This window comes from Pelobates fuscus, chromosome 3 (assembly GCF_036172605.1).
Source record: "Pelobates fuscus isolate aPelFus1 chromosome 3, aPelFus1.pri, whole genome shotgun sequence".
NCBI classification, from domain to species: Eukaryota; Metazoa; Chordata; class Amphibia; order Anura; family Pelobatidae; genus Pelobates; species Pelobates fuscus.
Genome location: NC_086319.1, coordinates 41,530,338 through 41,549,687, shown reverse-complemented (window position 1 = coordinate 41,549,687; position 19,350 = coordinate 41,530,338). Strand labels below are relative to the sequence as shown.

Below are 19,350 nucleotides of genomic sequence, written 5' to 3'. Positions count from 1 at the left end.
TTGGCGAGTGTGAGGTTCAGTGTGTCCCTTTGTTGTACTGGTGTAGCTCTTCAGAGTGCTGGTTCAGCTGTGCATCGCTGCAATGGGGTGGAGTGCTGACAGGTTTTCTGGCCTTCGCCTGGTGTAGGCCGGGTGCGGGTACCTCGAGTGCGCCAGTTTAGTTTGTGGGGCGGCAGGCAGAGTTTGGTGGCTCTCCGAGCTTGTCTGGACTCAGGCTTGCAGTAACGGGTGTTCGGTCTGCTGCCTTTAAGTCTTGGTAGATCTCTCACGACCTTCTGCTGCTTTGTGTCAATAGGTGGCGTTGCCTTGCGTTTCAACGGAGGTGCCTTTGTGTGAGTAGTGGCAGACCGTCGAGGGACCGCTGCGGCTTTTGAGCCAGCATAGCCTCCCACCGTGTCCAGAAGAGGTCAAATGCCGCTGCTATATGGTCCTCCTGATGGCTCACGTTAGGTATCCGCGCTGAGAGAGGTTGGGCGGGTGGGGGCATTGAGGCTCGGTCGGCGTCCGCCATCTTGGCCTCTGGGTAAGTGCTGCTTGCAATCCTGATAGCTTGTGGGGTTCCGTAGCCCTGTGGAGTCTGGACCGGGATAACCCCCGCCGGTCCATGGGGGGGGAACAGGGGCCCTTAGTCGTCGAGGTGGCTAGCCGTGGCGGTGGGAGGGCGGCCGTCCCTCCCGCGCTCGCCATGTGGGTAGGCCTCAATTGCTTGTTCGGCAAAAGTAGGTCATAGCATCGTGTGAGGGGTAACATTCTGTTCCGCTTATAGTCCCTTCACGGTTGGTGACCGTTGTGGCCCGATTAGTGGCTTTTTGAGCGGAATATTTGCGATAGAGTGCAGCTTATTGCAGGAGCTTGTGAGGTTCACGTCCTCCCTGCTCAGCAGTCAGGCCCCGCCCCCTCGTGATTTTCTTTAATTATAAAATTAGTAATTTATATATTTGCTGGTAATTCTGTTAGAAAAATGTTAATGCCTTGTTGTTAAGATAAAGTTGTAGTAAAACTGACCAGTATTTGTGTAACGGTCATTGCAGAAGTAATCTAGACTAAAAAAGATTGCTTGTTGAGAAACATTGAGCATTGCCCCCTCAAAAAAATCTGAATATTTATTTTTTATCGTTAGAAAATATCACTTAATCTGATATCCATTAAACGCTCGCATTTTGCAGGGATTTTATTATTAGTGGAATATTAAACGGAATTTTACTTATTGAATGTTTGTTTACTTATCACTTATATTTAGAAAATATGTGTTTGTGAGGTCTAACAAAGTTAAATTAACTCCTGAAATCTACACATCTCTCCTGGAATTCGTTGTCTTCAATTTAGCACCCTGTCAATCAGCATCATAAATGTTTTTTTTCTGTCATTGGACATAGTGGTAGAGGAGAAAGCAAAACAACGTTTTCTCTTTCCCATTTGCATGTTGTAGCATGTCTGTATCTGGACTGAACTATATTGTGATGTCCCTTGCTAAATCTTTGATATATATTTGAAAAGAAATGGAGCATCATATAAGATGGTTAACTGATGTTATTGATTAGTTTCAATGTTTTGTTCAATAGTGTGATTTCCATATCTATCTATCTATCTATCTATCTATCTATCTATCTATCTATCTATCTATCCAAATCCAGATATCTATCTATCATCCATACATTGATCCATCCATCTATCATTCCATCCATTCATCTATCTATTGTCTATCTGTGTTTATCTTATCTATCGATTTCTATTAACATTTATATTGTATTTCTCTTTCTGTGTAATCTATTTGTATTTATTGTCTATTGGATTTTTGTTTAATCTATTTTCCAGGGGCAGACATAACACCATATGGATGACCAGATGGCTTATTGTAGTTTTAGAAAATTAATTCTCAATATGAAATAAGTAATACACAGAATTATCATCTTTTTACATATTTGTTGTATTACATTTGCTTGTTTAATTCTGCAGTGATAGGAATTACTGCTGAAGTGTATGTAAAAGTCTGCTAAGTTATATTTTAGCATGTTAAATGTAATACTGATGAATACGTTTCAATATTTTTACCATTTTCCAAATATTGCAGCAGATTTAGAAAGGCATTCAAATGAAAATATCCTGCTTCTCACTATTTATTTCACATTTGAGACTTTCAGAGTTGTTTCACATTTAAGATGAATCGCGTGAATGAATTTGCGTTTGGTGCAACCTTCGCACGAGTGTAAAAATTCTGTCTAACAAATTGGTTATTTGGTTCTGCAAGTGTGTATCTTCAAGCCTTACTTAAGCAAAATGGAAGGGAAAGTAAAGGTTCTTAATCATGGAGCGAATGACGCTCCTTTTGAGACAGAGTTTCCTAACAGGACTCTATGGGTTATAGACCTAGCAAAGAATTCAATAAGTCTAGCAATTGGAAGGAAGGTCAATTATCCAAAGGAGGAAGACAAAAATACTTAGGAGTGTTTAAGGGATGTGGTAATACATTCTGAAGATTCCAAAACCCAAGTCCAAGGAGAGCATTTGTAAAGCGGCTACTTGGACTTCTTCTAATACCTTCATCTCTCATTATGACGTGGATTTTAGAGCCTCAAAATTTTCTTGCTTTGGCAGAAATGTCTTATATTCGGTTTCCTCTAAATAAAGCATTTTTGCATTTTGCAGCACTTTGTGTTTAGTTGCCTTTTGTTTTTTTATCACTTTCATGGATTTAGTGTGGGTATTACCTTATGGTAATGCTGCCATAGATTGTCCATGAACATAGAAAATTGTTTCCATACTTACCATAATTTTCTTTACCTGAACATATCCATAGCAGCATGGATTTCCCATCAATGTAGACTGAGGATATACAAATCCAAGGGGTGTATTTAAAGGTTTTACTAGTTGTTCTTAACAGCCAGATTGGTGGAGATAACCCTATGGTAATGCTGCCATGGCTATATCAAGGAAAAGAAAACTATGGTACATATGGAACTAACTTTCTATATTTCCTTCTTATGTGGCAATGGGCAATAGACTTGAGCATGGTGGAAAAATATGTTATGGTCGAAATACTTCTCCTGAAAATACAATATTTTTCAAGGCAGACGAATTTTGTTCACTTGGCAATTCAATTTTGCTGATTTTTCGTTAACTAAGAAATATTCTGGAAAACAGATCAGATGAACCACAATTGAGCAAAAGTGGGTCAATCAGTGTACAGCAAAATATATACAAAATACATGATACTGTACTTACAGTACACAGATCAAATTAGACAAATTAACTAATAGAGAAAAAAGAGGAGTAGCAGTAAAAATCACGATTTATTTATTATATCTGTATTTTTCTTTTACTGCTCTTCCTTGTTCCCTCCATTGGTCATTTGTCACGTGATCTGTGAATAGTGACTGTCCCCCATGCATCAATCGTTTTTTTCCCCCATCAGTCATCTCTTTTTGTGGTGCCACAGGCAGAATACAGAATCACAAAACAAAATGAGCATGTTCAGGCATTGTACATTTTGGTTGGTTCGTGATTCTAATACATTTCTTTTCTTTTTTTTATCATTCTAACATTCTTTATTTTTCTGTGCATAATAACAGTTACAGACATACTTGCTATGCCACAACAGCATATGCTAATAATATAATGGCAGAAAAACAGTGCACATTTTTATAGTAATTTGAGAAAATTAACTAGTTAGGCAAGTCAAACTGGTATGTGAACGTAAGATTAAACAAGCTAGGTCTAAACACAGTCATGGATTATTTAGTGTATTCAAGCAAAATATATTGGGACCCAAAAAGGCTTAGGTAAAAAGTGGCTGAGAGCAACCTCCCATGTAGCAGCATAATGCCCTGTAGGCATGTGCATGGGGAAAAATTTCGGTTTGGCATTCCGAAATTCGGAATTTTCGCAATTCGGGACTTCGGCAATTCGGCACTTCAACACTTCGGAACTTCAGCAACTTCGGAACTTCGGCATTTTAGCACTTCGGAACTTCGGCAACTTCTGCACTTCGACACTTCGGAACTTCGGAACTTCAGAATTTCGGGACTTCGGGACTTCTATTGCAGCACTTAGTAGATAACTCCCTAATTCCCACGGTATTAGGGAGTTATCTACCAAAAGCCTGAAAGACCTAAATTGGTCTTTCAGACAAATTTACTAATACTAAGTAAAAATGACTATACCGCGAGAAGGGGAATGACTATATCGCGAGTAGGGGAATGTATAGTAAACAGAGAGCAGCCTGTGGCTGCTCACTGTTTTAAAAAAAAAAATAGGCCCCCCAGCAGGTGGGGGCCCTTAAGTAAAATGATGGGGGGACCTATTGTCCTCACCCCCCAGCCCCCACCCCTGAGTGGTGGGTGGGGGCCCTAAATTGGTATAGGGGGGACCTAATGTCCTCCCCCCTGGCCCCCACCCCTGAGCGGCGGGTGGCGGCCCTAAATTGGAATAAGGGGGGACCTAATGTCCTCCCTCCTGGCCCCCACCCCTGAGCGGCAGGTGGGGGCCTAAATTGGAATAAGGGGGGGACCTAATGTCCTCCCCCCTGGCCCCCACCCCTGAGTGGTGGGTGGGGGCCCTAAATACTAATAAGGGGGGACCTAATGTCCTCCCCCCTGGCCCCCACCCCTGAGCGGCGGGTGGGGGCCCTAAATACTAAAAAGGGGGGGACCTAAGGTCCTCCCGCCAGCCCCCACCCCAGAGCAGCGGGTGGGGGCCCTAAATACTAATAAAGGGGGGATCTAATGTCCTCCCCCCTGGCCCCCACCCCTGAGCTGGAGTTATCTACTTATTCATTCCTGTCATTACACTGACTGGCCAAGTAACTTACATTTTATATGAATGTATGTTACTTGATTGTTGTAAGTGTTGCAAATGCTTACAGCTAAATCCTAGCTATGTTTGTATACTTTTTATTTAAAATTGTATACAGTGTAACATTCTTTATATAGGAGGGCAGTGCTGCTTCAACAGGTCTTATGGGGCCAAATGTATGTAGAGGCGATTAAGTTGTAGATTAGAAGTCCAAAAAATGTGCAGAATACTCGGTGCTGCATGGAGCACAATTTTGCGACCACTCAGCTTGGCTGCCAGGCCCCGCCGCCTCAAATATATATCTGCTCAGAGTTCTGGAATTCGAACAATCACAACTTAGACAAAATTAGGACAGCTTGCAGTTCTTAATTAAATTAATCTCCAAGTCTAATGGCTATTTTTGCCTGGCATACCAATTATTTTAGATTATTTATAGTGAAAATTGAAGTAACCAACAATATGTTTAAAGGACCACTATAGTGCCAGGAAAACAAACTCGTTTTCCTGGCACTATAGTGTTAATAGGTTCCGCCACCACCTTCAGAGTCCCAGTCCCGCCGGGCTCAAGACGGGTTAAGGAGTTAAACACTTACCTTTCTCCAGCGCCGGGCTCCCTCGGCGCTGGAAACTCTCCTCCCTTTTCCGACGTCATCCGACGAATGCGCATGCGCGGCAAGAACCGCGCGCGCATTCAATCAGTCCATAGGAAAGCATTTCTCAATGCTTCCTATGGACGGCAGCGTATTCTCACTGTAAGACTAATGCTTATTATAGTGAGAGAGTTTAGGTTGGGTTAACATTTTGATGGGAGGTAGCTGATGGACATCCCATGGACCCCTATAGAGAGGGTGTTTTTTATTGTGGCATAAGGACTCAGGACTCATTGACCCACTTGCTTTTCAAGGGACTTGACACTCAATAATCTTCTATTGGACTAGGTGCTTGGGGACCCTCTAGCTAACCATTCATTATTACCCTTCACCATATAAGACAAAGAGCGAAGGAAAGAGTAGGGGTCAGTTGTCGGCATGCTCTTACCAGGCAGGTTGTTTTTACTCTTTATATCCTTTGCACAAGCAAATTAACCCCTTAAGGACCAAATTTCTGGAATAAAAGGGAATCATGACATGTCACACATGGCATGTGTCCTTAAGGGGTTAAGAGCATCTGATTATTTACTGTTTATTTGAAGTACTTCTCTCACATTTGAAGTACTTTTCTCTCACCTTTTGATACATGTGGACCAATTGCGAGTCCCTATAAATTGTATTTTTTTTCATTGTTACACAATGTATTTTAATGCAGGCACCTGTGTTTTCTTTGGTATTGAACCACTGACAGTTGGATAGCTGAAAAGGTTCAGATACGATCAGCCTATTTAAACATATCTTCACACCCCCTACACTCCTAATTTTCATCTCTTTCTCTCTTGCAATAATACCAGCTTGTGGGTGTCAAGGCTCATTTTTTCCATATGCGAAGTTAAAAAAACACTAAGGTGGTCTAATTAAGTTCATATTATTGCAATCCCAAAAAATAAAGAGGTTGAATATAAAATTTACAAAACAAAGCATAATCTCACAAAATTCATTTATAGCTCATTTATTTTAAGTCAGGACCTGATTGAGGATGAAAATGTTTGTTTAGCAAAAAAATCAATGTACATATAGCACAGGGACTTTAGCTACCTAAGCCTACCGCTATGTATGAATATAAAATCTGGGTCAAAGTTCTCTAGGTGAACAATCAATAGGATGTTCTTGTTGTTTGGTCTTCTCGCATAACTTTCACCTAGATTCAGTTTTAGTACACAACAACATAAATAATTCAGTAAAAGTCATTGATTTCTCAGGTGTCTACTTGCTGGTGTTTTACATCTAGTGGTGTAAAGCTTAAGGTCTCACTAACTGAGTGTCATCTGTCTGGTTACCTTGAAAATACTCTGAAAAAAATCAATGTATGTGTAGCACTGTGACCTTTGTTACTGATGTGTATATACAGTATATCTGGGTTAAAGTTCTCAAAGATGAGCAATCAATGTCATGTTCTTGTTAGTTGGTCTGCTCTCAGAACTTTCACCTGGATTTGCATTTAGTAAACACACATCTCAACAGCACAAGCCATACAGTCGATGGCATTGATTTTCAGGTGTAGAATGGCCCACTTTCCGGTATTATTTCTACATGTTGTAGTACCATGCGTTAGATTTCACTCATAGAGTGTCACCAGTCTGATGACTTAGTGTAGCATTACTGGACATGCAGCCATCATTAAAAAAAAAAAAAACGTTCAGTGCCACAGAGCAGCACAACTCAATGATCTCTTCTTTGAAACTAAAGGGGAAAAAAAATATTTTGGTTGAAGGATTGTGATGACAGGGCCCCCATTGTCCCTCTCTTGGGTGGAGAATTATTTTAACAATTCGGAGGGCATCCTCTGGCCAGTTTGACATATGACTATCTGTGGACTGCAGGTTTGCCATTTGCCAATCCCTACCCAGTATTTTATTCTCTGCATCAACACCCCAGCACATGGGTCAAAGAAGAATTGCTAAATTGAACTTATGTCTCTAAAATACGTAAGCTATCGCAATCAGCAAAGGACTCATCTTTTTCAGGTAAATGTGAATCTTTGTCTGGTTGCTATGCTACTAGGAAAATATACCTGTATTAATATTTGTCCTTTGAGGACTGCAAACACAAAGAATCAGTTGTGCCCAATCAAATAATCATGTTTTATTCATTTTTTTTTTTTGCACGATTATTGCCATTTATCTTATTTTATTCACTGCTCTTTAGGTTTTGTATGAAGTCTTTTATAAACTTGTCTCAGATCATTTAGCAAACAAATAGAATTGCAGTATCTATTGTTAAAAACCTTAGGCAAATAGACTTATCATTACTGTATTATACCGGATACATGTTTTACACGGTGTAGCATCCTGGTGTATAATTTATCCTGCTTTACAGTTCTCCAGTAGTGTTATGGTTCCATTAGAAAACTACAAAACATGAACTTTTACAAGTCTTTACTGCCATAGGCAACAAAAAGTACGCAAAATGAAGGGGAGGGTTACCAACTGTGGACAATTTAATATGGAAAAATGATACGATTTAGGACTCTTGAGCTATAAATCATGAGATTAAATATGGATCATGTATAAGAAAATTATAATTTGTCCGTCATTAACCCTTTAAATATTTAAGTAAATATAATAAGCCTTGGTTACATCATCTAACACTTATAAAGAGTAAAACGCTCACATTTTTTAAAACAATAAATGGGTTTGCTAAATGCTAACCACTAGAGGGCAAATTCCATAATGTACACTAGGGCTACTAACAGGCTTTACAGATTCATATCTATCTACGCTTCAACTGTAAGATTTATTTTTTTCTAATTTTGTCAATTTGAAAGGGATAAAAATGACTACTCTAAATGAAAACTCAAAGGCTTATCTAAATGTCTAATACAGTGAGATGACATTAATTTATCTAGGTGAAACAAACTCCAGGTTAACTGGTTAAGATTACAGCTACTTGTGTAGATAATTTCTAACATCTGCTAGAAATATTTTAATTTTAATAATAGTAGTTAAAATGTTGGAGCCAAAAGATTTAAAAGCAACTGATACAGACCAGTGAGTGTCTGTATGTCTACAGAGGGTTGGTTACATTTAAAACATGAATCACATGTTTATTCATCCATGAGAAATTGTTGAGAGAGATATATATTGCATTATGGAAAGACTTTCAGAGATATTTCTTGGTAGGTGAATGCAGGTAAGGTTTTCATTTAAGTTTAAAGTTCTTCTCATTTAAAGGACCACTATAGTGCCAGGAAAACATACTCATTTTCCTGGCACTATAGTGCCCTGAGGATGCCCCCACCCTCAGGGACTCCCTCCCGCCAGGCTGGATGGAGAGTAAAGGGTTAAAACTTACCTTTATTCCAGCGCCGGGCGGGGAGCTCTCGTCCTCCTGTCCGCCTCCGATCCTCCCTTTCGGCTGAATGCGCATGCGCGGCAAGAGCTGCGCGCGCATTCAGCCAGTCGCATAGGAAAGCATTTACAATGCTTTCCTATGGACGCTTGCGTGCTCTCACTGTGATTTTCACAGTGAGAATCACGCAAGCGCCTCTAGCGGCTGTCAGTGAGACAGCCACTAGAGGATTTGGAGGCTGGATTAACCCTATTATAAACATAGCAGTTTCTCTGAAACTGCTATGTTTATAAAAAAAAAAGGTTAATCCTAGAGGGACCTGGCACCCAGACCACTTCATTAAGCTTCATTAAGCTTCATTAAGTTTAAAGTTCAGTCTATCTAGACAGGAGAGGTGAATGGGCCACTGGGTTATGACTATATTACATTTAGAAGATTCTATAACATTATGTATTAAGAGATATATGACCTATAGAATGAAAGATCAAGCCTTTGTTTGGCGGTAGTACCAGTTCTTCAGAATAAGAGATTAACGATTGAATAGGACATCTTGCAGAAATTGGTGATACGAAAAAGAATGGAATTGGCAGTTTCTTGAAAATGTTGTTTAATGACTGTGTGGGTTTTTATCAAAAGATCCGTGAGATCAAGATAAGTGTATTTTGTTGTGATTACTTTTTTGCCTATAGTTTGAATGAATAAGTAGATTGTCTATCTTTTAATAAAGGAGATTGAATGAGGGCATCACAAAAATAATTAGTTGCATGAATTGTCAGAAAAGTGTATATCTGCCTAATTCTAAAATGCTCATATACACAAATGGGAGAGAAAAGCCACCAATCCTGCTTTGCACAGGATAAGGTGGGGGGTCAGACTCTTCTTTCAGATACTCACAGACATGGAATGTAGTAGAACAATATTGTTGAGTAAAACTGAGAAAAAAAATGAATTTTTGGCTTATTCTAACTCTTGTAGACACAATGGATTTATGCAATGCATTCCCAGTCAATTTTCTAAGAAGGTCTGTTTACGGCTGTAACTTGCCACTTACTGCATGTTTTCTTCTGACATCATTCAAACTAGGTATTTACATGAGCAAAAAACATAGCCCAAAATAGTGAACTATGGTCAGATGTGAGCCTTGAATTTTAATAGTAAAGAACATAGACCTTTTTTTTCCTTAACAATTTTTTTCGCCTACTCTGCATTACCTGAATACAAGTAATTGCCCTAAAAAGATGCATTATAACTGATTGTTTTCAGAAAATCATTGTCAATGGAATTGCACATTCTTAAAACAAATATCATTATACTTTATTTGCATGTTCTGCAAAAATATTGTTAATTTTTTCACATGATGAGGCATGGTATACGGGACAAATGTCAACTAGAAAATCAGGGTCTCTAGGGCAGACCTTGTTATTTTTTTTTTATCTATCACTGCTGTTTTCAGCCACTTTTTGTGATAGTGGAGCCAAATTTGGTTGTTTTTTTTGGAACATCCCCCTTCCCTGCCCTTATAGAAACAATGAGACTTCCAGAACAACTAATCAGCAAAATTCCAAAATATTTACATAATGTGTACTAAAATAGTAATAGATATTACCTATATAATGTATCACTTAATAGCACAATGATCACATTCCAAATGCAAAAAGCATATTGAGGAAGATGGGATTTACCTCCTGCATACATAACAGCCAACATAATTGAAGATATCCATGCGATTTCACTGTATGAAGTGTTGAAGATCTCTTGAATCTCCTTGAAGAACACTGTAATAGCTTTTGGAAATGCATACGAGAACCCAATTGAAATAAAGGCACCAAAGACTACAACCCAGCCCCATTCTCCATCTGGAGGGGTGTGCTGCAGTGTCACCGGCATATCTGGCATCTTTCAAAAATGTATACCCTGTAAGATAAAAGGAAAATATATTTAGAACATGATAACGGTCTGTTATATGACAGCAAGAACAGGTTTTACATTGAAACATGTGTGTGTGGGGGGAGGGGGGGGGGGGGGGATTCTGAAAAATACCTTCAAATTGATTTGATTGCCCAAACCCAATTTAAATTTAAATTACATTGAATCAACATTGGAAAGTCTGATTTATTTGAAAATGAATCCCACCAAATCACATTTGAAGTTGCTGTTATATGGTATATTTACTCCTCTAAGACAACTATCAGGGTAGCCACTAAAAAAAAGAAAAGTAATTAATACATTGTCTCAGTTAACAAACACTCAAGTTACTGCTAATTAAAGTGCTTTCTGGGAACTATTATTAGGAGGGTTATGTGGTATTATTTATTAAGTTATGGGTCTGACTCCCTGCCTGTTTATTGTTGGTTCCGCTCCATTTTACCCCTCTCTCCTGGTATTCAACTTCCCGGTTGCTTGGTTACAGAATATACGAGGTTGCTCTAGCAGCCGTTTAACGTACCACTTCTATGGTAGTTAGAAGTGATCCCCTACATACATAATAGATCCCCTATTGTCATGCCTTAATTATGGTATCCTCTTACTTCCTGGTTCCACGGAGCTTAGCCACACCTCTTTATGACACGGTCTCCCTATTTAATCCGACCGCACCAGCTGATCGAGGCTGGATTATTGAACTACGTTCCGTACTCACGAACCGGCTGCAACATCGTTGTGAAAGCCCTCTGTTACCGGACCGGACTGGAAGACTTCAAGTTCCCTTCACCTTTCCTCATCCACGACTAAAGCTGAACTCTCTCCATTCAGGATAAACCGCCTCTGAGGAGATCTCGGGAACCAGTGTTCTATGTGCCGGAAGCTAAGTAAAACCTCTGTGATAAGCGTTGCATCTCAAAGCTGTTAATTCCTGTCTCCAAAGTCCTTCGATAAAACAAACCCGTTACAGCTAACTTCAACTCATACTTTGTCTCAGTTAGCTGCATCTGTCTTGCTTCAGTTAAAGTCTATGGAACAGCTATTGTAACTTCTTATCACCTAATTCATTAATACTACTAAAGGACTCTTTCTGATTCAGTGTCTGCTAATTACTACTGTTTACTACTTAAAGCTACAGTGCCTGTAATTGTGGACTTCAGTTATCGTTTACTACTTAAAGCTACAGTGCCTGTAATTGTGGACTTCAGTTATCGTTTACTACTTAAAGCTACAGTGCCTATAATTGTGGACTTCAGTTATCGTTTACTACTTAAAGCTACAGTGCCTATAATTGTGGACTTCAGTTATCGTTTACTACTTAAAGCTACAGTGCCTATAATTGTGGACTTCAGTTATCATTTACTACTTAAAGCTACAGTGCCTATAATTGTGGACTTAAGTTATCGTTTATTACAGTACCTGTAAATTGGAATTAAAGTCAATACCTTTTTACTTTTTATAATAAATATTCAAACTATAAGAAATCTGCAGTTGTGTTCCTTCATAACAAATGTTTAGACGTGACAGAATAATCCAGCCTTTGTAATGGATCCAGCAGATTTCGATTCTACTATAACTACGCTGAATCAAAGAGTTGATACACTAGCCCAAGGTGTGCAAGACCTGCAAGTTACTAACGAAAGAATTCTCACTTATGTCAGAGATCTACAAACTCATACTCCTCATACTATTCTGCACTCGGCTAGTGATCCTGCTGTATGTAACCCTGAAAAGTTCTCTGGAGATCGTTCAAAATACAGGGAGTTCCTCAACACCTGCAAATTATTAATTGCTTTGAAACCTAGATCTTATCCTACAGAAAGAACTAAAGTGTGTTCGGTTATTTCCTTTCTAAGAGGTGAACCTATGTCATGGGCCCATTCCTTTCTGGAAAACGATGACCCCATCTTAGACTCACTGGATGAATTTTTTGAAGCCATGTCTCTTCTCTATGAAGATCCTAACAAACAAGCTACAGCTGATTTAACAATCAGAACTCTACAACAAAGAAATAGACCCGTTGAAGATTACATTGCTGAATTTAAAAGATGGGCAGTAGAAACGCAATGGAATGACATCACATTGCGCAACCAATTTCGAATTGGTTTATCTGAAGCTGTAAAAGATGAACTATCTAGAACAGAACTCCCTACTACTTTGAACGCTCTAATTCACTTATCAATCAGCATTGACAGAAGATTAAGAGAAAGAAAGGCCGAAAAAGCCCTTTTTCATTTTAAAGACCGTAAACCTTTTACTCCCTCAAAAGCTCCAGAAAAGACTTCCTTACCAAGTGAACCTATGGAAATAGGGGTAATAAGAAGTCCTCTCACTCCTGCAGAGAAGAACCGAAGACGTCAATTAAACCTATGCATGTATTGTGCCTCTCAAGATCATCTGGTTTCTGATTGTCCCTTATTAAAACGGACAAAGGCCGGTAGGCAAGCCTATACCTCTGCGATCTTCAGTGCACTCCCCTCAACACCGACCACTCTGTTCACACCTATATTCCTTGTAATACAGTGGGATAAGGTGAGAATTGTTACTGAAGCTATCATCGATTCAGGTGCAAATGGAGTATTCATCGATTCAACCTTTGTAACAAAGAATAAAATTCCTTGTGTTCGAAAAACCATTTATGTTCCTATTAAAGTGATTGACGGCTCCTTTATCTCCTCGGGACCGATTCTTCATGAAACCATCCCTTTAAAGGTAACCACCAATCATATTCATACTGAATTTCTAGTATTTGATGTTATTCCATCACCTCTCTATCCCGTTATAATAGGGATCAACTGGTTAAGGAACCACAACCCTCAAATTTCTTGGTCTCCTTTCTCTCTCACCTTTAACTCACATTATTGTAAAGAAACATGTTTACAGCAAATTCCTATTCTTCAGATCTCCAAAGAACCAACCATACCTTCTTGTTATTCAGACTTTTCAGATGTCTTCAGTAAAAAAGAAGCTGAAACGCTCCCACCTCATCGTTCCTACGATTGTCCTATAGACCTCATACCTGGTGCCCCAGTACCTTTTGGGCACATCTACCCTCTCTCTGAGGCTGAATTGCTAATTCTCAAAGAATATCTAGATGAAAATCTACGGAAAGGGTTCATTAGACCCTCTAGTTCACCCGCTGCCTCAAGTATGTTTTTTGTAAGAAACAAAGTCCAGACTATACGTCCTATCATTGATTACAGAGCCTTAAACAAAATAACAGTTAAAAATCGTTATCCTCTTCCCCTCATCAATGAACTGGTTGAACGATTGAAAACTGCTACCATCTACACCAAGCTTGACCTTAGCGGGGCATATAATCTCATCAGGATAAAGGCTAATGATGAATGGAAAACTGCTTTCCGAACAAGATATGGCCTTTTCGAATATCTGATGATGCCTTTTGGCCTCTGCAACGCCCCTGCAACTTTTCAACATTTCATAAATGATATCCTTAGAGACCTATTGGACGTCTGTGTCATCATTTATTTAGATGATATTCTCATATACTCCAACACTCCTGAGGAACATAGAAAACATGTCAGATGGGTGTTATCCAGACTCAGAACTCACAAATTATTCGCTAAACCCGAAAAATTTATTTTTCACGTCAAAGAAATAACCTTCTTAGGTTATGTTATCTCCCCTCATTCAATAGGTATGGATAATTCAAAAGTCGATTGTATCATCAACTGGCCTGTTCCCTCTACAGTAAAAGAATTACAGCGATTTCTAGGGTTCGCCAACTTCTACAGAAAATTTATTAAAAACTATTCTGAGATAGCTCACCCACTCAATCAACTTAACAGTAAAAAACATCCCTTCGATTGGAAAGAGAAGGCTCAAACTGCCTTCAGTGAATTAAAGAGAAAGTTTACAACAGCTCCTATTCTTCAACTTCCAAATCCTTCATATCTTTATGTCCTTGAAACGGATGCTTCGGAAATTGCAATTGGAGCTGTCCTTTCTCAACACAAAACTCCTCAAGAACCTCTTCATCCTGTCGCCTTCTTCTCACGATCATTATCTCCTGCCGAAAAGAATTATCCTACAGGAGAAAAAGAATTATTAAGTATCAAAGTGGCTTTAGAAACCTGGAGACACCTTCTTGAAGGCGCTCAGAACTCTTTAATCATATATACTGACCATAAAAATCTCGAATATCTTCACTCCAATAAAACACTGTCTGCTCGACAAGTAAGATGGAATCTCTTTTTTTCCCGGTTCAACTTCCAAATCGTCTTTAGACCTGGGTCTAGAAACAAAAAGGCTGATGCCCTTTCCAGGATCCATAAAGACACTAAAATTGAACCTCCTTCGCCTAAAGTCATTGGAATCTTATCTTCTCTTATTGATGACATTAAAGATCTCAGTGAAGATGCTCTTGAACTTCCTAAATCAATTAAATTATCCAAGAAAAATGGTCTCTACTATTTTAAAGACCGGATTTATGTACCTCCCTCTTTCAGAATTAAAGTACTCGAATTTATTCATGATTCTCCTCTGGCAGGTCATCCAGGTATAAAAAAGACCCTTGAATTGTCTAAAAGATACTATTGGTGGCCTCGTCAAGACCAAACTATTGAATCTTATGTCAAATCTTGTTCTGTATGCCAAAGATCAAAACATGTCCATCATCAACCATTCGGTCAATTATTGAATTTACCAATTCCTGAACGACCTTGGCAATCCATTTCTATGGATTTCTTGGTAGAATTACCTCCTTCTCATCATCATACCACCATTTTAGTGGTAGTAGACCGCTTCACGAAAATGTCTCATTTCATTCCTTTAAAGAAGTTACCCTCATCCTCTGAACTTTCGAAAATATTTCTTGATAACATAGTTAAACTTCACGGACTGCCAGACGAAATCATTTCAGACCGAGGAACTCAATTTACCTCCAAATTCTGGAATGCATTATGTGCCACTCTTCTTATCCAACGTAAACTATCATCTGCATATCATCCTCAAACAGATGGACAAACTGAAAGAGTCAACCAATGCTTAGAACAATATCTACGATGTTATTGCTCTCACTTACAAGACGATTGGATAACTTGGTTACCTATGGCAGAATTCGCATACAATAACTCTTTTCATACCAGCAGTAAAATGACTCCATTTCTATCCAATTATGGATTTCATCCTTCCTCATTTCCTGCTCAGACAGTTTCTTCATCTAATCTCTCCGATTCGAATCAAATCTCTCATATGTCCTCTTTATTCAAGAAATTGCATGAGAATCTAGAATTGGCCTCCTCCAATCAAAAGAAGTTTTTTTATACAAAAAGACAACCTTCACCCTCTTATAAAATCGATGATCTTGTCTGGCTTTCCTCAAAGAACATCTCTACAAATCGTCCATCAAAGAAGTTAAGTTCTCTTTTTCTTGGTCCTTTTCCAATAATATCGGTTATCAACCGTAATGTTGTTAAATTGAAACTTCCACCAACTTTAAAGCTACATCCTGTTTTTCATGTGTCCTTGTTGAAGCCTCATCATCCTGACCCTTTCCAAAGAAATGTCACTACTTCTCCTGATCCCATATTGGTCCAGGGTGAAGAAGAATACGAAATTCAAAGTATACTGGATTCAAGGATCCATCGTGGCTCCTTACAATACCTCATCAGATGGAAAGGATATGGAATTGATGAAGATACATGGGAAAACTCCTCTGTCGTTCATGCTGACAAATTGATTTCCAAATTTCACAAGCGTTACCCTTCTAAGCCAAGTCAATAGCACCCAGAGGTTGCTCATTAAGGAGGGGGTACTGTCATGCCTTAATTATGGTATCCTCTTACTTCCTGGTTCCACGGAGCTTAGCCACACCTCTTTATGACACGGTCTCCCTATTTAATCCGACCGCACCAGCTGATCGAGGCTGGATTATTGAACTACGTTCCGTACTCACGAGCCGGCTGCAACATCGTTGTGAAAGCCCTCTGTTACTGGACCGGACTGGAAGACTTCAAGTTCCCTTCACCTTTCCTCATCCACGACTAAAGCTGAACTCTCTCCATTCAGGATAAACCGCCTCTGAGGAGATCTCGGGAACCAGTGTTCTATGTGCCGGAAGCTAAGTAAAACCTCTGTGATAAGCGTTGCATCTCAAAGCTGTTAATTCCTGTCTCCAAAGTCCTTCGATAAAACAAACCCGTTACAGCTAACTTCAACTCATACTTTGTCTCAGTTAGCTGCTTCTGTCTTGCTTCAGTTAAAGTCTATGGAACAGCTATTGTAACTTCTTATCACCTAATTCATTAATACTACTAAAGGACTCTTTCTGATTCAGTGTCTGCTAATTACTACCGTTTACTACTTAAAGCTACAGTGCCTGTAATTGTGGACTTCAGTTATCGTTTACTACTTAAAGCTACAGTGCCTGTAATTGTGGACTTCAGTTATCGTTGACTACTTAAAGCTACAGTGCCTATAATTGTGGACTTCAGTTATCGTTTACTACTTAAAGCTACAGTGCCTATAATTGTGGACTTCAGTTATCGTTTACTACTTAAAGCTACAGTGCCTATAATTGTGGACTTCAGTTATCGTTTATTACTTAAAGCTACAGTACTTGTAAATTGGAATTAAAGTCAATACCTTTTTACTTTTTATAATAAATATTCAAACTATAAGAAATCTGCAGTTGTGTTCCATCATAACAAATGTTTAGACGTGACACCTATAGACACACACTGCACCAACTACACACACACTACATTCCTGACATACACACCCTAAATCCCCTATGCACACACAAGACCCTCTATACTCAAAAACACAAACTATATTCCCTAAACATACTCCTTACACCCTTTTGCATACACTACATCAGCAATACATACATACATACACTACAGCCCATCTGCACACATTTTCTACACCCCTTAAATACACTATGACCCCTATACACACACACTCGCTCACTCTCTACAGCCCCTAGCCACACATTTTACACCACAAACACAAAACAACTGAAAACAACACAAAACACCACACTATCAGCTCACTCTACACACTGGCAATCCCACAAGCAGCCTCCAAACACATGCACAATATGCTTACCCTATACCACTTCTGAAGACACCAGAGACAAGTCACAAGCAAACACAGCGCAAGTGTTTAATTAGATCAAATTGCGCTGCGCAGATCAAACACAGGGACTTTTTCTCATGCAAGAGCTCTTCAGCAGGGCTCTGCGCATGGTCTGCCCTAGAAGTGCATTGAACCAGCATGCTCACTTTAAGAGGGGGCGTGTTTGTCATTGGTGATGTGAAAACATGCCCCCGTATTGGCCCCACCCCATTCTCAATGGACCACTGTGATTAAAAAATGAGACAAAATTGTTTTCTAAGTCCGGCCCTGTTCATAGGTCTTGTGCAATCAATGCCTTGACATATCAGAGCTGTTTTGGCAGCAAGTGAAGGACCTGCTTGATATTAATGTTGTGGCTGATCAGTGTATTGATATATTTTGTATGTACTATATATATTTAATAAATTATTTTAATAGTTTGAAAAAATCTTTAAAAAACTTATCCGAATATATTAACTCAAAGCCTTTATTCCTATCTTTCTCCCCATTAATCACTCTAACAGGGTTATTTAACCAAAGTTAATATCAGATTTAATGCCAAACTGAAAGCGTGGCTAACAGAAAAAAAAAATTCAGATCGGCTACTCTAGCCTTACATTTGGAATTCCCTTTGAATTCACTTAGAATTATACTGCAAAAAAGTGAATATTTACAAAAGCATACATGATTACATGCTAAAGTGTGACGTTTTGGGTATTCAAAGTAAATTCATACTTAATTTCAGATTTAAGTCAAAACAGGAAATGTAATTTTCCAATTTGTCCAGTGTCTCCTAAAATTTGACATTGGCTTTTTAATTTATTTCGAATTCCTGATTATTCACACTTTATTGACTAATCCTGTGAAATATAAATCCCACTGCCTCAGTCATGTACCAAAAAAAAATGTATAATAAATTATAATAAAATATTACCTTAAATTAGTTTTTTTTTTTTTTTTTTTTAAAAGGCAGTTCAACAGTAAACTGAAGTGTGTAAAACCCATCATGTGAAATCTACTGGATATATTTTTTTTTTTTAAATATATATTTCGATTGCTACGTCTTTTAAAGCAAAAGAAATATGAATGTATTTTTCACTCTACATTTTTTATGTTGCCTTTTTTATTCCATAACTGCATGCACTACCCGTCCAAAATCTAACAGTATGATAACGCAGCTGATTACATTTTGGGAACTAGGCTGAAAAACTTGCTCCTTATAGAAATTCAGTTGATAGAAGCATTAGCATGTTTGAGCTGGTTTTCGCAGGCACTTAAGCTACCAAATAAAAATGTGTGAAAATGCACGTTCAAAGGAGAAAGAGTGCATTCTCCAAATATTATTAAAGATACCGGAAGCAGCACATGGCATTCTAAAAAAAAACATCAGCTTACAGTAGTACTGCACATCTTCAGATAATCATTATGTATAAGGATTTCTCCACCCCTCCACCCCTAAAATGAGGAGAGTGCAATTTGAGATATTTTTCTTCGGCTATGTTAGTTGCTGGGTCTCTGTCTGCCACCTCTGATGTCATTCCATTGAGGAACCTAATGTGAATGCGTGGTGAGTGAGTAGACTTCCTATGGGGTTTTCTTTGATGCTGGACATCCTCAT

The 19,350-nt window shown here is 38.8% G+C and overlaps 1 protein-coding gene across 1 annotated transcript in view; it reads right to left on the bottom strand.

Annotated features, from left to right (window-relative positions):
• The window catches only part of SLC16A7 (solute carrier family 16 member 7), a 92,094-nt gene that overhangs the window by 15,114 nt on the left and 57,630 nt on the right, over positions 1-19,350 (bottom strand). The window contains exon 2 of the mRNA XM_063446961.1: positions 10,415-10,646. Within this exon, the coding sequence (XP_063303031.1) occupies positions 10,415-10,628 (214 nt within the window). The 5' untranslated portion in view covers positions 10,629-10,646. The remainder of the gene's footprint in view (positions 1-10,414; positions 10,647-19,350) is intronic.